This window comes from Ruditapes philippinarum, unplaced genomic scaffold, assembly GCF_026571515.1.
Source record: "Ruditapes philippinarum isolate M1 unplaced genomic scaffold, ASM2657151v2 ctg1364_1_1_1_1, whole genome shotgun sequence".
NCBI classification, from domain to species: domain Eukaryota; kingdom Metazoa; phylum Mollusca; class Bivalvia; order Venerida; family Veneridae; genus Ruditapes; species Ruditapes philippinarum.
In genome coordinates, this window is record NW_026852649.1 from 413220 (window position 1) to 438846 (window position 25627).

At 31.0% G+C, this 25627-nt stretch overlaps 1 protein-coding gene across 1 annotated transcript in view; it reads left to right on the plus strand.

Annotated features, from left to right (window-relative positions):
- Positions 1 to 18082, plus strand: part of LOC132720155 (uncharacterized) — a 45749-nt gene extending 27667 nt beyond the window's left edge. The window contains exons 2-7 of the mRNA XM_060704201.1: positions 192 to 273; positions 10051 to 10970; positions 11257 to 11376; positions 12227 to 12338; positions 14111 to 14253; positions 15260 to 18082. Coding sequence (XP_060560184.1) covers positions 10099 to 10970; positions 11257 to 11376; positions 12227 to 12338; positions 14111 to 14253; positions 15260 to 15791 — 1779 coding nt within the window. The 5' untranslated portion in view covers positions 192 to 273; positions 10051 to 10098 and the 3' untranslated portion in view covers positions 15792 to 18082. The remainder of the gene's footprint in view (positions 1 to 191; positions 274 to 10050; positions 10971 to 11256; positions 11377 to 12226; positions 12339 to 14110; positions 14254 to 15259) is intronic.
- The last annotated feature ends 7545 nt before the right edge of the window (positions 18083 to 25627 follow it).

The window sequence follows — 25627 nt, forward strand, 5'->3', positions numbered from 1 at the left end:
CGAATTCGATCTATACACTAGGTATTTTGTAGCTGGTAACTTTATTTCTCTAATTATCTTGATCAATTTACATACATGTTATATCGGTAGTTGTTTAGTGTTAAAGAAACCATCCGTATTATTCCATTATTGATTCCATTTGTTGACTCGCTTCTTTATTTATTAATATCTAGCGTTTGTTTTCACTACAGAGAGAGGAACGCTGTATCGGTGTAGAATATGCATGAGAGAACTGACAAAAGTGAATGACAGTATGGATATGAAGTGATAGAGGTAAGAAAAGTTTTACATTTATCTTCATTAATTTCAATTTTAAATTTTGGCAACTATCACTTCAAATAATTTAAATAAATTTACAAATATTTATATGAGTATGAAAGATAGAGTTGCGAATCATTATGTAAGTATTTCTGAACCTTTGTTTTACATAGTATTAATTGCTCATCACCTTTTAGGCTTGTAGTCCCGCCTGCCTGGGACTCAAACTCATTTTACAAGCTAGCTGACCGAAGGGCGATATTGTTTTAAGGAACCTGTTAATGACTGAGGTAATGCTTAGATAAGCATCGGAGATATTTTTACAGCAGAAAGGCTGGAGAAACGTCATATAATACATATATAATGCTTTAAATCTTTAAAAGTTGCCATAATCGTATTATTTTTTTTTTAAAGTTTTAATTATGTGATTATTCACGTACTGACGAACTGAACAAGTGCGCTTAAAAATTTGATCGATGGCTTCTTCAAATATGTTCTACATATACTGACCATGTATTACTATGTTAACCATTGCTAATTTATTCATAGTATTAAATTTGTTATTTGCTGTTAGCACCTGTTTATGGACATATATTTGAATGTATAATATTGTTTTTCCTTTTTTTCACATAAGTATTGTTATGTTTTCTATGTTTCCATCCAGTAAAATAAATTCTTCTAGTAAGTATGTAAGATGAACTATATTTACATTGATACATACTTCAAAACATAAATTACAGATTAAAAATATTTTCTCTCAAGACATGTGTAATTCATAAATGACAACATAATTATGAATTCGCCTTCATCATTTTACATTACATACAGTCAAATACAGTTTACCGGAAATATACTTTCTACATACCTTAACACCAAAATCAGTCAAACATTTTTTAATTAACTGTTTTATCAGCAAATGGTCATATTCGGCCCTTTTGGTTCATGTTTAAAGAAGGAAAAGGAAAAAAACGTAAAACTTTATCTGCCTGTTTGAAACATTGTAAAATTATAACCTAATCAATTATTTTCATTGAAGATGGCCAGCGAGAAAATAAATTTCATTATAAATATTTAATAAGCTATACTTTGAGAGGCATACAGTTGAACAAGAAATGAGAGTGATTATAAAATAATCCCAATATCAACTTTCCTCAAATATTCAAACATTGAAGTTAGATCAATCTTTATTGACTATACTTAATAGGAACATAAATTGTGATTGAAAGACCAAATCGTGCAATAATTGGAATTTATGCATGGTTTGTTGTTTGAAATAGTTCATATAATCGTAAATACATGTAACAGGCGACGCACTGTTTCAAATTAAATCATTTGAGCCGCGTCATGACAAAACCAACATAGTGGGTTGCGACCAGCATGGATCCAGACCAGCCTGCGCATCCGCGCAGTCTGATCAGGATCCATGCTGTTCGCTATCAGTTTCTTTACTTGTTATAGGGTCTGTAAGCGAACAGCTGGCTGGTCTGGATCCAAGCTGGTCGCAAACCCATTATGTTTGTTTTGTCGTGACGCGGCTCATTTATTCCATACTGCTATTGATTAAGAATAATACAAATTGATCAATTTGCAGCAACGTCTAACTATATTTGTTCTACTTGATCGTTTATGTCGGATTCACCAGATCTAAAATCCTGATTGATATTTAAACATCACTATATCATAAATATTTTAAGATTTAATTACTTTTTTCGAGTTTAGTGTGTTCTATATATTATATTGCAATAATAATTCATGTTTTCTTAGTGAAGCGTCTCTCTCAATACGGGTAGTAATAGACTGTTCTCCGCTTTCCTCTATAACTAAGTATTTCAAGGCTTTAGACAAGTGTTAGGACTGATGCCAATTTAAGGTTAAATTATAAACATGTATTAAAATTCAGGATTATCGACGTTTGATTTCGTCTAAATGATATAATTTATATGATACTAATGAACGGGATAGCTTTCATTTTATAACTTTACGATGTAAGCAATTTATGCATTGATATTACAACGTTATCGGGTCATTATCAGAATTTATTGAATGACTCTTGTACACAATTAAGCTTACTTAATTGTGTACCGTTTTTAACATACCTTTATTAATTTAATTACATAGAACCTTATGGCTTTATAAAACAATGGAGGACGAAATTTTATGAGTGAGATTAAAAAAATGTTGGAGTTTTTAATGTGTTCTCATGTAACATAGAACTCTTACTAGTTATCTTAATTATAATAACATTATGACCAATATAAATATAATGATCAATATGTTTATATACTTTTATTTAATTTCTTTAAGTTGGAATTGAATTGTAAAACAAGAATACTTTACATTTAAGGACTGCAGCTAGAATATATTTGAATGAGTAAATATTTGTAATGTCAGTGTAGCGTTTTTTTATTTTGCGTTTGAGATAGGCCTAAGGAGACCCACGTATAAACCAGTTATACTTATTGTTTACAATATTGACTTTATGATTGATTTGTTAATAGATACAGTAGATATTGACCAACGTATATACCAGTTATACTTATTGTTTACAATATTGACTTGATGATTGATTTTTAAATAGATAGTTGTAATCGTATATATTGATCATGCTGTTTAATCTTCTTTTAACGACTTCTCTTTCTAAGACAAAGACCATTTATTATCTTTATATCGAATTTATATCCTGCACTTTTTCGCTATATAGTGGAGCGGGAAATTGAGAAAATAGTGCAAATTGTGATACAAGCATGAAACTTTCAGGAAATCATCTTTAGACCATGTAGATTTCAAAAGTGAAGTGGGCCCAAAAATATCTCTGCTCATTCAAGATGGCCGCCATTTTCAAAATGGCCGCCATATACATTTGACGTACATACTAGCTCATTCATTCCAAGTTTTGGTAGAGACCTTTAACTTACACCAAAAGCATGCATATAGTTTCTCCTTTTCAAAAATTTAAATCTTACAAAATTTCTCTTTCATACGTCTTCCAAATCCAAGATGGCGTCCAATATGGCCGTCGATTTTGTGCAAAACTGTTATATCATTTTTATAGTATAATTTGTTGCACAAATTATGTTTATTATGATAAAAAGTGTTTAAACATATCAGAGATAATCAAATTATATGTTAATTTCAATAAAAGTAAACATTTTAAAAGTTTTTGTCTTAGAAATATCTTTTAGAAAGATCAAGAAAAAAATCCATTTTTTTTTCATATTTTTCAAATTAATGTACAAAGTTAAAAAAGTTACTTTATATCTTAAACTGTATTTGACATTCCATTAATATCATGTGTTTATTGTAAAAAATGTAAGAAAAACATTAAATCTGTAGGTTCTATATTTTGTGAAAGTGGGTGGGGTAATTTTATATGGTAATTATTGTAAAAGAAAAAATAACAGAAAATAAACATAGCTAAGTTCATTCTATTTCTTTGCCTTTTTGCTTTTCTATGAATTCTAATGCAAATGTTCCAACTTAAAACGTATTTTCATTGCATGAAAGTATTTTTGTCTTCCTTCGGGCCAAGTGGCTAAGCAAGAAATGCACATACAAACATGTGTATACATTCAGTTCTTAAATTTGGTTGCATGATATTTTTTTGTTTCAATATATTTGATATCATATATTAATTGTTAATTGTAAAGACATATAAGAAGACAATAAATCAACTAAACGTGCTTAAAATAGCAAGCATGTACATGAATGTAAGGTATAAAGGTAGTCCATAAACGCATATTTTTGACTCCTTCACAATTTTATATTTATAATATAAACATGGCTTAAAAGCCAACAAAATGTATATAATGTGAAACAGATATATCAATGATATGGCCTGGCCTGCATGCAGTTTTTTTTTAAGTTAAGATACAAAGTAAGTGTATTTCCTAAAGTAATCATATCTCCTTTTTTCTTTCAATAAGAGGGCAATGATGACCCTGGATCATTCACCTAAGACCATTGTTGGAAAACAGGTAACAATATCATTTTGGGAGTGTCAATTATGTCATAACACACATGATTTGTGTCATAATTGAATCCGGTTGCGTTTAAAGAAACATGCTCAATATCTAGTTGCAATTTTTTTCACACGAGAGGACTTTAATAACCATATTCATATATGAGTCCATATAAACTTATCAAATTTTGACCATGTTGACCATGATATATCAAATATTTGTAGAGTATAACACAATTATGATGATACATGATTAATGTCTATGCGTCGGATACTGTTGGTTAGGAGAAAACAGATTTAATACATTAGTCTTTGTAAATTAAGTGATACTCATTGCAAAACCATTTTAGACTGCAGAAGCATCATACAAATGTATGCATGTTATATCAGGCTACATCCCAAATATCTTAGTTAAAGTCATTGTTGTTTAACACTTGATGTTTTAATATGTTTTTCTAAACAAGACTGTGAACCCAGGTGGCTCTATGAGCATGATACAATAAATATGTTAATAAAGAAATAAGGTGGGGCTACATGCTTAGTACCTGTGCTCAGTGCATTTTGATTTTTGAGAAGATTTTTAATTTTGCATGTACACTTAATGACCCAAAAGTGTTTTGTGTAACTTTAAAAGAGGTCTTCTTTACTTGGAGAGGTTATATGGTGACTATCTAAGCTCTAGGCATTGTAGTTTCTTTTGTTGGTGATTATTTTTTTTAAATAACAACAACAACAAAAAAACTTCAATAAGATTCCCTACACAGGTCTTTAAAAACTGTGTTCCTCGTGAGGGCCTTTAAATCATGCTCCTGCAGTCCAAAATGGCTTTACCTGTCACTTTGTTTACATTGACTTATATAATAAAATTCTTCTCCGAAACTACAGTGTACAGAGAAGAAAATATATCGTATATCATCACATTGTGATGCTATATAAAGATTATGAACTATTTTGGCATAGGGTCAAAATCACTTAGTTTACATGGACTGTTATTGGAATATAGTTATATGAGTCTTTTTGAAGTTCTAAGAGCCTAGTTATTGGGCATGTTTCTTTTCAAATAGTTTATAAAATTTAATCATGACTGTATTTGGTGAAAAAAGATACACCTTATATGTTTTTAGCATTCTTCAGTATTAAAGAATTATAGACCTTAAAATTCCAGCAGTGGATCTTACACGAGTGATCTAGGGTCAACTTTTCTCTATTGTTTAATGGGGAAAATAAAGTATGAATGCATTTAGTTTATATTCCAAATCATAAGCTATGTTATGTGGGTCAAGCGGTTTTATTGATACCTATTTTAGCACACATAGATAATATGATGTATCAGTCGCGTTATTTTTTTTAAATATTATGTCTACATAAGTTATTAGAAATGGACAGTACTAACTCCATTATACTTGGTTACAAAGATGTGCAAGTAAATATAACTTAGAATCATTCTGTTACAAGCTTTTAGCAAGACTTAATTGTCCAGGAAATAATTTTATTCATAAATAGACAACATTTCACTTAGGTCCAGGCATGATTTTATCTAACATATGGTTCGTTGATAAATGTTCAGTCTTCTTTCTGTACAATTATCAAATTATATTAAGAATATTGAAACAACTTATATCATGCAAACACATTTAAAATTAAACTGAATGTATACATATGATTGCATCTGCATTTATTGATATTTTAGTACACCCTCTAGACCTGAAGGAAGACAAAAATACCATAATACAATAAAATACTTTTACAGTGAATATTTGCATAAGAATTCATAAAAGACGTTATTTTGTACTACAATTGTCTGATAAATTTACCCCACCCACTTTAAGTATAAAACCTTCACATTTTTTTGTTTTTGTTACAATTATACAATAAAACATAGTGTTGATTCAATATCAAATACACTTTAAGAAACTATGTAACTTTTGGAATTTTGTACATAGACCTAGAAAACCATGTTAGAGAAAAATGCAAAAAGTGGCACTTTTTCTTTGATATTGTTAAAGATTTTTTTTGTACAAAAAACTAAAAACATGACTAACAATGTGGTTAACCTAAAATTTGATTTTTATTCTAATATGTTTAACAATTTTATATGGAAATAAGCATACTGTGTGCAAAAAATTATACTACAAAAGCGATATATCAGTTTTCATTAAAATTGGCAGCCATATTGGACGCCATCTTGGATTCTGAAGAAATATGCAAGCGCAATTGCTTAAAGATTTAAATATTTGAAACGGGGAAACTATATGCATGCTTTCGTGTAAGTTTCAAGTCTGTGCAAAAAGATGGAATGAATGAGCTATTATGTACGTCAAATTTATATGGCGGCCATCTTGAAAATGGCGGCCATCTTGAATGAGCAGAGATATTTTTGGGCCCACTTCACTTTTGAAATCTACATGGTCTAAAGATAATTTTCTGAAAGTTTCATGCTTGTATCACAATTTGCACTATTTTGACAGCAGAGACCTTATTTCCCGCCCACTATATACGGTATATTTATTCTACCAAACCAAATATTATTGTCTTAATCAGCATCCTAAAAATGATTTTGCTGCATTGAGAAGATTTGTGGAGATTGTTATGTCCCATGAGTAACTTTGATGAATAAAAAAATGATATATTCTTTTCTCATTGGTGACCATTCAATTGATTGTCTAGACAATTAATATAACATCATTAATTATTTTTCATATTCATAGATGTAACTTTTTAGCTCACCTGTCACAAAGTGACAGGGTGAGCTTTTGTGATCGCTTTCGTCCGGCGTCCGTCGTCCGTCCGTCGTCCGTCCGTCGTCCGTCCGTCGTCCGTAAACTTTTACTTTAAATGACATCTCCTCATAAACCACAAGGCCAATTTCATCCAAACTTCACAGGAATGTTCCTTTGGTGGTCACCTTTAAAAATTGTTCAAAGAATTTAATTCCATGCAGAACTCTGGTTGCCATGGCAACCGAAAGAAAAAACTTTAAATATCTTCTTTTAAAAAACCATAAGAGCTAGAGCTTAGATATTTGGCATGAAACATCTTCTAGTGAGTGTCTACCAAGTTTGTTCAAATAAAAGCCCTGGGGTCAAAATTGGCCCCGCCCCGGGGGGTCATTGATTTTCCCTATATGCATATAGTGAAAACTTAAAAAAATCTTCTTTTAAAGAACTCAAAGAGCTATGGCTAAGATATTGAGCATCAAACATGTTCTAATAGGTGTCTATCAAGTTTGTTCAAAGAAAAGCCCTGGGGTCAAAATTGGCCCCGCCCCAGGGGGTCATTGATTTTCCTAATATATGCATATAGTAAAAAACTTAAAAAGTCTTCTTTTAAAAAAACTCAAAAAGATAGAGCTAAGACATTAAGCATCAAACATGTTCTAATAGGTGTCTACCAAGTTTGTTCAAATAAAAGCCCTGGGGTAAAAATTGGTCCCACCCCAGGGGGTCATTGATTTTTCCTATATGCATATAGTAAAAACTTAAAAAAATCTTCTTTTAAAGAACCAAAAGAGTTAAAGCTAAGATATTTTAGCATGAAACATGTTCTAATAGGTGTCTACCAAGTTTGTTCAAATAAAAGCCCTGGGGTCAAAATTGGCCCCGCCCGGGGATCATTGATTTTCCCTATATGCATATAGTAAAAACTTAAAAAATATTCTTTTAAAGAACTCAAAGAGCTATGGCTAAGATATTTAGCATCAAACATGTTCTAATAGGTGTCTACCAAGTTTGTTCAAATAAAAGCCCTGGGGTCAAAATTGGCACCGCCCCGGGGGTCATTGATTTTCCTTATATGTGTATAGCAAAAACTTAAAAAATCTTCTTTGAAAAAACCCAAATAGCTAGAGTTAAGATATTAAGCATGAAACATCTTTTAGTGAGTGTCTACAAAGTTTGTTCAAATAAAAGACCTGGGGTCAAAATTGGCCCCGCCCCGGGGGTCATTGATTTTCTTTATATGTGTATAGCAAAAACTTAAAAATCTTCTTTGAAAAAACCCAAATAGCTAGAGTTTAGATATTAAGCATGAAATATCTTCTAGTAAGTGTCTACAAAGTTTGTTCAAATAAAAGCCCTGGGGTCAAAACTGGCCCGGCCCCAGGGGTGTCATTGTTTTTAACTATATGTGTATACATGTACTAAAAAACTTAAAAAAAATCTTCTTTCAATGAAGCCCAATGAGCTAGAGCTTAGATGTTTAGCATGAAACATCTTCTTATGGGTGTCTACTGAGTTTGTGCAAATAAAAGCCCTTGGGTTAAAGTGGCCCTGCAACGTTGGGGGGGGGGGGGGGGTGGGGGTTGGGGGCCTATATACAGGTGAGCGACCTCAGGGCCATCATGGCCCTCTTGTTTTATTTGTCTTGCTTGAAATCAATGCTATTTTTACACACATACAAAAATAAATATTCAATTAGTTTGCAAACTGCGTTATCAAAATTGATTAAATTACCTTACATATATTTTAAAAAAAAACAAAAAAAAAATCTGAAGCTTTGATGAAATTAATTGTAAGTTTTTTTTTAGTTTATTAAAGTCACACCCATATTTACACGTTATACACCAAACCAGGCAGAACTTACAACATATAATCATTTTTATAACAAGATATGGGAGTCTATCATAATTTGTTAACCACATTTTAAAGTATACAATTTTACTATCGAAATTTTAAAAGTCAGATCAATATTTCTGATATAAATATAAAACTAACTTTAAAATAACTACAAATAAAGTATTGAAGAAAAATAACTAGCACTATCATTTAATTTACACAGTGATATATTAATAGATAAGCTGATTTGTAATAATTATCTGATCTACAACTTAGTATGATATGGTAACAAGAATATTTTTATGATATTGTTTTTTTATTTCATATACATATAAACATATTTGCATGAATAAAGAAACTGGTGTATATTTGATGTACCAACCTTTATTCATAAAACATACAGTATCCTAAACAAACAAAAATGTTTATGTTTCGAATCTTTTAAGTACGATTCTCTGAGAAGCTAAGTAAGAATCCCTAACAAAAATGGCGACAATGTTTTTCATACATTTTTAATTTTAACGAACGAACGAACGAACGAACGAACTTTACAGTTTCTAGTGACTAGCCACTACATTTTACAAAATCTAGGTGTACATAGAACATACAATTGTGACAAATATCAATTATGTATACTCAAAAGATTAGGATATAATAATATAATAAATTAAATTGATCTCATATTTATGGTGATGGACAATACATGTATGACCATGTTTGTTTTATATCATCTCATATATCATCAGAAGTAATAAGAAACATCATGATATCAATTCGTTTCGCGTAAATTTATAATAGCATGTGCTGCGTTATAATTATTTAATTTTAAATCAGCATAATATTAATAATACATTATTTCGCTTGCTTTATGCTTTAACTAAGCGTGCAACTTGCAGGCAGTTTGTATTCATCTCGTACTTGGACTTATATTCTACTATAGACGGTAACTATCAATTACCAGTTACTTGTTCAATTAACGTGGCAGTAAATATAACTAATGTCGTATTGTTAGGAGCCACAATAGAATGACCGTGTCCCAAGAGTATAACACAGACATTAAGTCAAATGCTAATTGTTCGTTGTGGAGACAATTTGATTTATGTTATTACGTCATGACCTCTGTAACTTATGTGGCGTGTTTATTGGAATAGTGTCTACATTGTCAATTGGCATTCGTACACTATAATATGATTAACATATTTGCTTGCTGCATTAGAAATAAAAATAATGTACTATATTCATAATAGTTCTTTTGAAAATTGGTAATCTTTTTTTTTACAGTCATTTATGAAAAGTATACAGAACTGAGTGATTTCGCAAACAAAAACAATGGCTAAACTTCATCGATTTTTAAAACTGAACGATAGATTTGATTCCCAAGTGTTCACGTTCCTTTTACCAAGTAAGCTGGTAACGGATGATAATCCGGATACATACACTAAAGACGTTGTGTATGGTTATCATAAGTGGACCGCCTACTTCATACGTACAGAATTACATCTTGGATGTTTCCTGAAGTTGCAGTCAGCATGTAATGGGATGAAATGTCAGATCGATTTCTCATTTACGTTACTAAATAGAGAACACTTTACAAGAAACGAGACATTTATTGAAAAAGGGTGTGTATTTACTACCGAGTCCAGTCAACACGGTAGGAAAAATTTCGTCGGTCTCAATGATTTATTGGAGAGAGATTTCACACAAGTGTCTGGTGATTATCTCATAGAGCTTGAAATGAGGAAAATAAACTGCTCATTTGAATGTTATGTGAGAATACCCCGTGAAACACACTCGAGATATGCAAGCGATACCAAGTTAGAATCATCATATTTTTCATACGGTCTGTTTGACTGGAGTATTTCATTGTATCCGAATGAGGGATCTGTTGAGCAAGATGAAAATATTGCTATGCAATTACACCGACATACAAGCTTTGATCATATATGCAATGTTAGGTATTATGTGTCAATAGGCGAAAATGGTGCCTTTCAATCTGAGGAATTAGACCAGCTAGTTGACATCGCAGGTAACGGAGAAGTATACATCGTGAATGGTTCACTAAACCAGCTAACAAAAGGGAGGTCTTCCCTAAAAATGAAGATCACTATGGTATCTGTTGTATCAATTAGCGAAGTGACCTTGAATGTAGCCGGAAAGTCAAAGAGCAGGGCACATCTTTATGACAGGGATAAACAAGCGTGGTATGATTACTTAAACAATTCAATAAAAATTTAGAAAAAAAACGTCAATTTCAATTATGCATGTGCATGAAAAATGATAAATAATATAAGTAGCAATAAACTGACTGATAATTCCATTACATTTTACGCTCGATATGATGAATTATCAAGGTCAGTCCATTTTTAAAATGTGTTAAGCTCAGTTTCATTAGTTTTGAATTATAATAAAATATATAATTTGTTTGTCATGAACTTAACAAAGCTCAATAGAAATCTTATATATTTGATATTTGATATTTATTTTCAGGCTTATGGAGGCAGACACAACTGGTAAAACTTTGTCATTCCGCCTGTACTATACTGATATCACACATGTGCCTAGAAAATACAGCCGCTATGTGTGTTGGAACATACTTGTCTTAACTAGGTAAAACAAAGTGGTATACAATTAACACATTTCTTTTTCGCCTTTATGACAATTTTCTTTCCCTTGTTATTAAGTATATTTTTAAACAAACATAAGCTATAAAAATAGCAGTCATGAGTATTTTTGCATAAATTCATGTAAAAAAAAATGGAAAAAGATTGGATGGTAAAAATAAACGATACCTATAACTTTTTAAAGAATAATTTACCTCTTTATTGTTTTTTTATCTTTACGAACACAGATATAAGAATAAGAAAGAAAAATGATATTAAATAAATTGTACTGTTGTTGATAACAAAATTATGAGCAGTTTTATTTTTATGTGGTTGCTGTATTGTGCAACTATTGTGCTTGAATTGGACATACCAAAAACACAAAAAACACTGTATTTATGTGCCAAATATGTAATAGAATAATAGAAAGAGCATCGAAACACGAGGCTATCTGATTTGTACGATGGGCCGTAGCCCACGGTTATTAATCAGATTGCCGAGTGTTTTGATGTTCTTTCTCTTTTGTATCATAGTCAAACATAAAAACACATTTCCTGATGTCACAATATATGAAACCCCGGGAAAAAGTAATTTGAATATGATATTTCTGTCGCTTTACTTTTCTCTGTCGTCACAATATGTAAACCCCAGACAAAATGAACCAATCAATGGTCTGGATTGCGGGTAACTAATATCTGTACTCCAGTTAACGCACTGTGCATGTATATGTATGCGATTTAACTCTGACACATTTTCAACAGAAAGGTCCCCAAACTATGATACATGTTGATACCAAGCTTGCGTATTTATTATTTTAGTTCACCTGATTTGATATATTCATCGGTTTTGTATTTCAGATACATTCCTGAGCATAAAGTGAAGACAAATTATGGCCCTTTTGCCAAATATTATGTCCAACAAGACCTGGATGAAGGATACAATATAATGACAAGTATTCCAGTTGTTGAGGTAATTATACATACATACTTATATAATTATACGTATATATTTTGTTATACAATATTATAAAAATATGTCCTTTTTAACTAGTGAATATGATTTGATGTGTACTGAAAAAATGAATAGTTTTCTGGAATTAAACAATTTTCATTGCAATATTTTCTTTTGCAATCCATTTATTATTTAAAAAAAAAACAACAACAAATTCTCGGACAGTGTTAACGCCTGGTAATAACATATTTAAAGGGAAAATGTGACTTTATTAAATCAAATGATTAAGTTAAACTGAATACTCTTTAATATACATACAAGTTTTTGTTGAAATTTATTTATGCAACTTACTAGATATGATTATTTGACATTTAAGCATTTATTTTACTTATCTACGGTATTATATTAAATATGACATTTTTATACAAAAGAGACATTGTCTTGTATTTTATAAATATGTAAACATATTTTGCCGTCGACCTAATATCAAGCATTCTACAGTTTCATTAATCTTTTTAACAGTATTGTTGAAATTTAATCATCAAATATTGTTCAGAAATGTTTTTTTAAAGGAAACCCCCATGGTATCACTTAAGGTTGTATACGAATTTTAATATGCAAATGAAGACTAAAATCAGCTCTTGTGTGCGATTCGTCTCAGTGTTAAACTTTAAAAAAAAACACCTAAAAGTTGTTATCTTGAATACGGCAAATGTAGTTCCCATATATCCTATTTTACTGTTATAACTTCACGAGACATAAGGCCTGTCGTTAACAAAAGACAAATCATCTAAAGCCACAACAGACGGTAGGATTTAGTCGTACAACACTAATTAGAGAGATAAGATGTATTTTCAAAGGAATACAACACAAAAGTCTTGCATTCAGACGGTAATTCTGCATTATAGGAATCATCTCAGGTTTCCCTAACAAAAGTTCCCTCCCTATTGATCCCTTACATACTTTACTCACTAAATAATCTTTTTTCTCCATGAGTAATGATTGAAACACCTCCATTTTTTTTAAAAACATGTTAATTTTTTTTTTAATGTGCAGCCTGATCGAGACTCAAAACTGGGACCCTCGGAATACCGTACTGCGGTTCTACTGACTGAGCTATCCGGCCGCCTACAAACTACCTCCACTGATTAGAGAACAGTTCAATACCGTGACATAATCATTTTCGGAACAATTTGGGATTCGAACATAAAACAACTTTGGGTCTCCTGAAGAGTTTTTCAACATCATTTTACCCCATCTTAATACTATGTTTACCTTTAGCCCTAATTATTCTGGAATTTCATTCATTACACCCATTATCAGGAGATAATTTGGTATTCTGTTACTTGTCATGGTGGGAGGTCTGTAGAAATCTGTACGACAAGATTTTCAAAATAGAACATGTCCTATCCTTTACATCTAGACTTAAGGTTTCCGAATTCAAGAAATAGTAGCCTTCACACATTAAGATTTGTCTGTACATCTTAGTTTTAATTGGTGTTGTACTTCAAAATCCTACCGTCTGTTGATGCCTTAAAAATTTGTGCGAAAACATTTGTTATCTAACGCTAAAATATACCGTTAAATTCGGGCTGCTAGATAAGATAAAAAAAATTACAGACTATTACGCTTACTAAACTCATTTTTGTCGTCTGTATACCAACCAAAGTATAGGAGTTGATATGAAACCCATTTTATTAACATAATATACCTATTTTTGTTTTTATGAAATTTAGAAATTGCAGCTTTAATCATAACCTTTAAAAGCCATTACTGTTTGTATTATATAGCTACAAGATGAAAACTGTTTATATACTGAACCAGATGATCCAAGGATTACAGTACATATTGAATGGGTTGACTCGCATCTGTTGTCTCAACCGAATTACCACGCGTATGACGACATTGACAAACTTCAGAAACAACAAATGAAGTAAGTAAAATGTTGGTAATATGTTCAATAAAGTTAACCTCAAGGTTTTACGACTTCTTATACACTTCAAATGGATATAGGTTATGCGTTATATACAGTTAATTCATATATTTTCGTATTTTTCATTATCTGAGTTTGAATATGATATATGATATAGCAATATATGATATAGCCCATTCAGCAAAATGTTCACAAAGAAATCAATAGGCCGACAGTACGGGAGAATTCTAAACAATAGTTAATAATAGAGTTAACTATATAGTTACCAAATATTCTATAATGGAATACAAATACCATTGTACCACTTAAGCATTCCCTTAGGAAATATTATACCAATAGATTATTAATTTTGTACGAGTATTTGCATAAAAGAAGCTTGTCCAGAGGCTTGTGTTTATTTCTCTCTCGAGACTTTATGAATAGCACAAACAAATAAACCAGATCGTCTGGACTTTACTTTTCTTCCCCACGATGTTAATAAAACAATATCAAATTTGCTGACATCAACAAGATTGACGCTACTTGGTTATTTTTCCTTTGTTAATATTTACACCCGGGTCGTGTTTGTTGTTTTGCTAAAGACAGAAAGAATATTGTCTGCTTTTCTGCTAACGTCCAGTCACCTTTCAGCCAAGAAGTTTTTTTTGCATATTATAAGATTGTTTGTGATGAAGGATAGATACACAATAAAGTAGATAATCGATTTTTTACTTAGCGAAAAGAAATAAAAGTCTCACATGCCGAGTTGAACTATTTAGTTTACAAATTTTACTTATTCATTTTGTTATTATTGCGCTAGACAAACTTTACTTTTCAAACTTTTACTTTTCAAAGCCATTAAATATCGTTTTGATATTTTTACCAAAGGATATTGTCACACAATGTCTCGTCTAAGCAAGAGTTTGTATTTTCTAGAAACAATTTAAATGAACCTGATGTGAATTTAAATTGCAATATACATGTATATATTTTATGTGGTGTACTAGTTTTTTTATATTTATTTCAGGAGAGAAATATTGGCTTTGCAATCTGAAAATTTTGTGCTTGAGAAACAACTTCATAGTTATCAGCAATCTATCGCTAAGACAACGGAGAAAGAGACAGAGAAGGAGAAAGAGAAAAACCATACACAAATAACGCAGCCAAATAACGTTGTTGACAAAATTCAGTCTCGTGAAATCCGATACAATGAACGAATACCGTCATCAATTCCCTCAGAAAGGAAGAGTTCGCGAGACGAAAGTGGTTACTATAGTGACAGAACGTCTAGTTCTTATTACAATGAAAAGATGGCAAGTAACCTTACGGATAAACCACGAAATGACAGGCCGAAAAATGAAAGCAGGCGAAGTAGTTCCTCATCCAGGGATGGAAAAAGAGATAGAAATTATGACAGGTCAAATTACGAACGATCTAATTATGACAGATCAGGCTACGAAAGATCGAATCCGGAAAGATCAAATTATGATCATGTTAACCAAGAAGGATCAGGTTATGAAAGGTCCTCAAGCGAAAGAATATCTTACCGGTATAGATAACGCTTTGTATAAGTAAGAATGGGAGGCAATATCTTATGAAAAATATATTCATGTTTTCACAACACTTTCTATTCCATATATGTAATGATATATATTAACTTGTTTATCACTGTAAAATTTCACTACCAAACTAAGACCCTTTCTTTATAATGAAAGGTATAACACATTTATTGTACAATTAGGTAAAACAATATTCAGTTTTTGGACTGGCGAGCGTCAAATCGCAAGACCATTTTGTTTTAACCATAATGTCAAACTCGTGCAGTCTACTCTTTCTGCTTTAATCAAGCTGACCGGCCCGGAACAAAAACGCCATCAATGCCAGGGTAGGCATTTAAATATAGTTCCAAAGAGCGTATTTCTTTTACAGAATTTCTGTGTATACATATTTTTAGTGTGGAGAGAGACAACAAACGTCTTAAAGATACAAGTCCTGGACATTCATAGACTTGCTTATGTACCTGTTATAGACTGACTACCACATTCTTACAGACTAAGAGTGACAACTTTGTACTTTTTTATATACTTTCACGCCTCTCAACTAACAACAATTAGCAGTTTGATTCTTCTTTTTTCTTTTGTTTTTGATATACATACATATATATGCATATGTTTTTTGCACTCTTTTTTACTCCTTAAACGCGAATGAATGCACAAATAATGATTAAAATATCATTTATTTATATGGCTGGGTTTTACACCACAACAACACAATATTATTCATTTTACAACTTTCCAACTTTATTGATGGAAAAAGATTTCAGGTGTCCTTTCGTTCATTATTGCTGGCTGAAACGGGTACCTGCATAAAACCACCGAAGTTCCATATGCTAGCTGGATATCTTCCTTACATAAAAAAGTTCAAAGTCTCTGGCAGGATTCGAACCCTCAGCGGGGAGGGGCAATTGTATAAATTATCTAATGTGTAAGAACATATATTTATGCTTGCTTGAGTAAAATAATTATCTATCAAAAACATTTTGGTGATGATACATTCGGATAAAGATATTATGAATATATTTTTAGGAGAAACCACTTTAAAATTTCATGCATTAAATAACGAAATTGTTAGAATGAAATCTTCTTTTGGAAAAAATTAGAATGTTCTACATGGTCATTTTCAGTTTAAACTGACAGAGATTTAAAAATAAACTTGGTTAAAATCATTTAATTGATCGTACACATTCTAAATTCACACTATTTTCTATTGAAAGCAGTTCAGACTGTATCAAATGTCGATAGTGATGAAACCGATAGCACATCTTTCTGTACTTTTTAAGTGTTCACATTGATTTACTTATGCAACTGTTTATTATATAATGTATTTACTTTCACTGTTATGAGAACCATCTTTCTCTACGTCGTGATAACTTACTATAGCATTGACATCTGCTGCAAAAACAACACACATACCTTTGCAATCTATATTGAATGTTTGCACCGCAGACAATATAATAGCGTGTGTATATATATACATGTATAAAAAAGTATGTTTTGGGAAATGCAGAGTACAAAGTTCGTTATTTTTTATACGTTTATTTCTGTTAGCGCTTTCAATGTTTTTTTTAAATATCTTCAGACAGTAACGTATAATATAATTATAACAGATATAACAATGACGTAACGTTATAAAAGTGCGGATATACATGTATATATATTTATTAGATTTATAATGAGTGCTTAGTATAGACTATGTTTAATGTAACATGATGTACAATATTATTAATGTATTTTGTGGATAAGATAATAAAATATGCATATACATGTACCACAAAATAATAACTGCATTCCTAATACTGTTTTAGTTGTCATATTAATATTTGAAACTGATAAAATATCAAATACAATTTATATTCATTTGTTGACACGAAATTTTGTGCATTGTTTATTTGGAGTGTATCATTCTTAAAACAATTTCAACGTTCTAATTTGTTTATCCGTGATAACTTGTATTGTTATTGTTATTCATATTTACACAATTAACTATTGAATTTATATCAAATAATTATATTGTAAGAGTTATTTCTTCCCACAAAAAAAAGAGAACTGTATCTGTTAAGTTATGATAAAATGTTATATTCATGTATAATACACTAAAATGAACTCTTTGACATATAATTGGATATGTTCAGATAATTTCAAACAAATACATGAATATATCATGATTAGAATCAAATATTTCTAACAAAATATATACAAATAATATAAACAAACTTTTCTTTGACTATTGTTCGGGCCGAAAAAGAAGAAATATTTCTTTCTATGGAAACAATGAATAAAGACAGCAGCCCATTAATTTTACCCGTTTTGCCTTATGATTTGTTTTAAAAAAAAAGAAATATGAGATTTGATTTTTGGGTTTGTTTTCCTCGTATTTCTGCTCATTTCGTCGAAGTCATAGGATTAGGTCAAAGTATAGACCATTATGAGTTTTATTTCCATGTGTAAAACACTTAGATGGTCAGAAGTGTTTCTTTTTATAACCCTAACGTTAAAGTCGAAGAACAAGTTTTTGAATTGCCCATATTTGGTCAAGCGATTGAAAAGCTGAGCAATGACAAAATGCCGATGTGTCATGAAAAAACATCATAAGTGCTATAATTTCGTTCAGGTAAGTGAGATGTTATGTAATTTGTGCAAATATCCCCAAAAATATAAATAATTGTACACCGGACCGTGAACAGACAGCCCGACATATATTCAATTGCATTTTTTTCCGTAAGTATTTAACTATGTCTATAATAAGGCTTACATATTTTGAAAATACATGTATATTGTATGTTGAAAATCAAAGTGCTAGCTCTGGACCTGGAGTAGAGGGATCTGTAAAAAGACAAGTATGCGCTACCCAAAACATGTATTCTTCTCTACAATAAAATCGTGGCCTGCGACAACAATTTCTCATTTTAAGTGCAAATATGAAAATCACAAAATAGGAGAATGGTAATATATATATATATATATATATATATATATATATATATATATATATATATATATATATATATATATATATATATATATATATATATGAGTAATAAAGGCATCATATGCAAAAGTCTAGTTCCCTGTAAAAAGACAAATATGCGTTACTCAAAGTATTTATTTTTCTCTATAACAAAACCGTGGCCTGCGCCACATGCTTTGTGCAGATGAGCGGGGGAATTGAAAAATTAGCGAAGAAAGATAATCGAATAGGTTGAAAAGGTTATAAAGTTATATTATGCATAGGTCACGGCTTTTTGGTATGGGAATTGAGCTATGAGTATATGAATTAAAGAATTAACTACGGAAAACAATCAGGGGCATGGAGAATTATACATAATTGTGAAGAGGCAAACATTGACACGAACATAACAAAAACATACAACACTCTGCAATACGGGCAAATTATACTTGACCCTGTGACATTAAAGATAACGTTAAAATAACAACTGTGATTAGAAACTAACACAAATTGCGGACTCCGACACATTGGCCCGCCTTTGCGCGTAGCCAATCAAATCACTGTTAGTGGGCAGGAGACCTAAAAATGAACTATTTTGTAGTTCAGGTTGGCCAGAAACATCATTCCAAATATTTCAAAATATGTTACACAGGCAGATAACCGGCATTATTCAAGGATATATGTCAAAAACAAAATATAATTTTGGTAGATGATATAAATGAAGACCAACTCAATTCTTCCAATCATAAATTCTATTACTAAATAATATGACTAATTTTATAAATGCCCCAACTCGAATAACATCTAGTTCACAAACATTACTTGATCCTATCGCAGTTACAAACAATATTTTCTTTTTTGATTCGGGTATATTTGAAACACCAAAAGAAGATAGTAACATAACCATTTTTGGAATATATATTTTTCTAAAAATCGTTTTTGATTCAAATAAACCATTCAAAAGACGTGTTTGGAACTACAAAAAGCTGATTTTTCAACACTAAATTATCTTATCCGCAATACGGATTGGTCAGATATAAAAGATGGAAATATAGATCAAGCTTATGACATTTTTACTGATAAATTCCTAAAACTTGCAAAACATTGTATTCCTGCATATATGGCGTTGATAAATCCTAAGGATAAACCCTGGTTAAATTCAGAAATTCGCAGAAAATCGCGCCAAAGAGATAAATAGTTTCACAAAGTATTGAATTCTAATTGATCATCAGACTGGGTATTATAAAAACAATTAAGAAATACAGTTAATATGATTAATCATTTTCATAGTTTTAAGTAATTAACTATGTCATGGTACTAAAACGATCTGGTTGAATGATATTTCAAACTAGCTGGCAAATAACAACCGGTCACGTGTCAATCTGTTTGACACTGCCAATCCACTTTCAAAGGAATACCAATTGTGTTATATTATGTTTTACATGGGTAATAAAATGTGATCATTAACACCCTTCTGTTTTAATTGAAATTACTGATAAAAAGTCACTTAATGATACCTTGAAAAGAGGACCTTTGGTCGTTGAGTTATAAGTCCCGCTAATTTTGTATATCTGTTATAAATATCAATTCTCGTTTTAAGTACTTACCGCTTTAATTCATCCCAAAATTTCTTTTTTCTGGGTGACATAACTTGAAATCACGCCTTTTATAGCCTTTAAGTACGATAAAATGTATTCTATCGTTATTGCGCTTTTGCCCTACGCAGAATGTGCATGCGCGAAATGCAACATACGTTGCTATTGAAAAAATCGTACTGTAAAAAAGGTCTATAATAACCTCGCATTCTTCGTTAATGACTTAAATTCTTCCAATCCGTAAATATTGGCATACAATTAAAATGCTTGTCAAGGAAAACTCGTCAAAGTATACCTCCTTTGAAGTTTAATACAAGTAACAATAACCATTCAATGACAGATATTGAAAAAGCTAATACGCTTAATGATTTTTATTGTTTCCATTTCAGATATTGACGAATCAAATATTGATCTTCCAGAGTTAACTTTAAGAACAGAGGCCATTCTTAAAAAAATGCAATATGTGAACATGAAATTACATATATTTTGCAAATATATATAAAAAAAAGCATATTTTTAACTATCTACATGAAAATGCTGTAATATTTCAAAATCAGTCAGGCTTTTTACCACGTCAGTCAACTGTTTTTCAACTTATATATATATATATGATCCAATTTTTAATGCTTTAGACGAAAATGAATCTACATGTATGGTTTTCTGTGATATATCAAAAGCGTTTGGCATAAGTGTTTGACAGTACGGAATTTCAGGTGATTTAATTCTTTGGCTAGAAAATTATTTTATGAACAGAAACTAGAAAGTTTTTGTTAAGACTTCCTTTTCTAATTAACGTTACCTTCATAGCGATGTCCCTCAAGGCTCGGTTCTTTGGCCTCTTTAGTTCTAATTTATGTTAATGATATAACTGTTTCCCTTTTAAGTATAATTCGACTTTTTGCAGATGATAGTTCTTTAGCTGTGTCTACAAATAATATCAGTACGATTGACTCAATCACGATCTCAACATGTTAAAAAATGGTCTAAAGAATGGTTAGTAATTTTTAATGCTTCTAAAACCGAGGATATGTTATTTTTCATTTTGTAATAGAGATCGCCCACAATTATACTTTGATAATGTTCATTAAATTTTGTAGAGCACCATAAACACCTCGGCGTTACTCTAAGTCAGGACGGATCATGGCACGAACATATTTCTATTATAGTTTCTTCGGCATTTAAAATGTTAGGTTATATGAAAATGATAAAATCTCAAATTCAAAGAAGTACACTCAATATCATACTTATGTCCGCGTCTTGAATATGCTTCACTTTTATGGGATAATTGTATCCAGTATGAGAAAGTCATTTTAGAAAAAATGCAATATGAAGGGGCTAGAGTTACCGGCTTAACAAGATCAGTGTCAATTCAAACATTATGACAAGAAATAGGGTTTGTATCTTTAGCAGAAGAATAAAATTTCAAACACTTGATTTAGTATACAAAGAGAAACATAATTTACTACCATTATATTTATCACAGTTATTTCCCCCTTTAGTAGAATATACAATTGAAAATCAGTATAGTTTAAAGAAATTACATCAACCATGTAACTAAGGCAAGGAGAACCGAATTATAGTCAAAATCAGTTATACCGTCATCAATACAGCTTTATATATAGAGAATATAAGAGAATCTGACTCGTTAGAAAAATTTAAAACAAAAACTGAAATAATATTTTTGTATAAACTTCCCATTGTTCCGTCTTACCATGAGCGTGCACCATATAAACTTCGACATATATAACAATCATATTAAACAAAACCCAGGTTGTGAATGCAATGCGTTAAAAGAGGACGCTGAACATTTTTATTTCAATTCAAAAAATATATTCATCAGAGGATAGAACTCTTTAGAAATTAAAGACAATTCCATACTCTCAGTACGCAAAGTCTTGGTATTAATACGTTAAATTAATCTCAAAACATGCTTTTATTTCATCGTGTTTATCACACTGTTAAAGAAAAGAAAATGTTTTGATAGTTTTACAACATTTGATTTTCTTTTATACTTTGTTTTGTGATTCTATACAAATTGGTTAGATTATAATTATCAACTGTAAAAATTCATAGTAAATCTGCTGGAGGGAGGCAGCGTGGTTTTCAAAATATCAAAAAATGTATTTATTTACTAATTGTTTTCTCTAATTATTTTTTCTTATATTTCAATTTAATAAATCATACTTTACATATGTCTTATTCACATCTATTTTTAAATAACATTGCAGTCAGTATTTCAGGAGAGGGCCCCCGATAATGTTGTTATTACTTTTGGCCCAACCCTTTAGTATATTTACATTAATGTATTTATATAAAATTGTGAAAATATATATACAATAAAATATGTTTAAACTAAGGATATATGACATACATTGAAGAAAGAAAAAATAGTAATAATAATAATAGTAATAATAATAATAATTATAATAATAATAATAATAATAATAGTAATAATAAAATCTTTATTTATAGAAGGTATCATACGAAGTTTACACAGTAAGAAAGTATACTTATTTTCAGTATGGCCTTCTGATTTAACAAAACAAAGAAATAAATGTAGATCGATACAAACTTTAAAATATTTTTGTATAAACACATTTGTTTTTATATAAATATTCTGGAATGTACAGGTGAGATATTTTCATTCATTCACATTCATTCATCCGACTGACAATCATATTAATAATAGTAATTATAGATAAACTTGTAATGATAAAAAAAGAAGAAGAAAACGATGATATCAACATTTACAACAATTAAAATATAAAGTGGTCAATTTGAGTCATGTATCTAACTGTAAACTTAGAAAATAAATTTTACAGTTGTTTTGAAAGATTGTAAAGTCGAAAATTGTTTGATAGTAATTGGTAATTTATTCCAAACGTCAATACTGAAATAAGAAAAAGAATCCTTTAAATAATTAGTATGAGATATACTTTTCAGTACAAGACCCTTATGAGCGATTGAGCGTAAATTATGTAATTCATTGTGAGAGAAACTAAAAATTTCACTCATATATAACGGTGCCAGATTGTTTAAAGATTTATACACCATAACTGCTGTGTGGTATTTTACTCTAAAATTGAATTTCAGCCATTTAAGTTTATTAAAAAGATCTAATGCTGGTGAACGTATCGGTCTATTAAGTATAATTTTTGCAGCTTTTTTTGCAGCTTGTTTTTGATTGAATTTATTTTATTGATGTATGAGTATGTGTCCTTTCCCCATACCGTACAACAATAATCAAGCCCAGGAAGGATGTACGCGTTGTAATATATCTTTCTTACTTCGTTAGTAAGGTAAAAAATGATATGTTTGAAGAGGGCAATTTTTGTATTCAGTTTATTTTTGCAAATAGTTTGCATGAATTGCTCCTAACAATAATGACTGACAGAAATTCATATTTACTCATCCAACAAAAAACACACCTAAATATACTAATATGGGCCATATTGATGAAAGTGCAGGAGTATTACTCCAGAATTCTTTTTTTGTTGAAAATATCATTAATTCACAGTGCAATCAATGGCATTTTAAATTTTTTTACAGCAAACAGCTGTCGGCCATACGTTTAGACTTTTCACAAAATTTACCCGAAGCTCTTACTTTGATGCCAACAGTTACTGTAAAAAGCTTTTTCATTTTTTTATCTTCTTCGGAGGGTCACAAACACATACAAAGCTACCAAAAAATGTTTAGTTTCTGCTAATTTCCTACACACAAACAAGAAATAATCACAATGACAGAGAAATATCAAAAGTTTTCAGCACCTTCAAAACACCATGTCTGAGTTATGAATAAATTTAAATATTCGAATATGTCCCGGCCGCCTAAGGTGTTTAGAGGATTTCGGAAATATTCGGAGCGCTCCGAGATAGGTTGAACACCACCAATTGATTCGTTTATATTTACGGAACATACTTATTTACGCAGTGCAAGAAAGATCTGATTTACATGTATACTGAACATGTTATGCTTGATATAAAATCATTAAAGCTTTCCGCGCCATAGGTAGCACCTAATTTCATATAAATTTGTTTTCTTAAAACAATCATTTTTTAAAGTCGTGTAAGCTAAGAAAGGTGACAAGGTAACACATTTGGCGCCAATATTTATACAATTGCCAGCCAGGAACTGAGCGACCGACTGTATCTTTTGCACCTTTAGCCCTCAAACCTTACCTTTACCTTAAAAGACATATATTTTACCGAAATGTAATAACATATGTACGAGTATACAGCACATCAAATAAAATGCTACATGATATGAGACAATCATTTGTTTAATTTTTATTCTTTATTTCAAATTTCATTACTTTGATAAATATGAAAAATTTCATTAATAAAAAAATGAAAAATAAAAAAAAAAAAAAATAAACCGGAGCCTTGAGTGTAATTCCAGTTCTAGGGTTGTTAAATAGCACTGTGTTATTATTTTATTAAACGGACCCAACATTCTCATGTTTTCACCGCTATGCATTATTATTCCGAAAGCCAGTCATCATACCAAAATGTACTTATGCCCAGTTAAAAATATTTATCAAATAAAGACTATCAAGGAGCATATTAAACAACACTAATATTTTCCAACTAGTTCCGCCCATTGCTTTCTCGTTTAGGAAAAACGCTTTCTTTTACTTGGAGACAAAACGCCACTTTTCATGGAATGGCACGAGATTGCGACATTGAAGGTTCCATGTTTACCGCCGTATGAAAACATCTGCAGATGTTCTTAAATTCAAAATTTTACCATTACATGTTTAAAAGTTGAACACTGCTTTGCTAGGGTAGGTGGACAGTCGTTTGCACTTGACGGTACCGTCCATGAACAGGCTCAATCAAGCTGAACTTGCAACATTTTCAATTTTGCCGTTTTGGACATTCTTTAGGGATTCTATTTTCTCAATTTTACAATTTAATACAATAGTGCATATTACACGGGTCTGAGGCACGCAGAGCAGAACGGCCAGGGGAGAAAACTAGAACATTACGTTTTCTTAAGTCTATATATAGATAACTCGCCCCTGTTATGAATATGTTTTTCAGGGTTGTAGTAGGGGTCCAGGGGCAAATAGGGTGAGGTGTCCAAACACCGATAATGCCACCTGTGAATGTGAAGTCATATGGTGTTATTTCGATATTCCCCAGGGGCGAGTTATACCTATATAGACTTAAGAAAACGTTGTGTTCTAGTTTTCTCCCCTGGCCGTTCTGCTCTGCGTGTCTCAGAACCGTGTAATGTCATTTATAACCCGTTGTAGTAGGGGTCCAGGGGCAAATAGGGGTGGGGTGTAT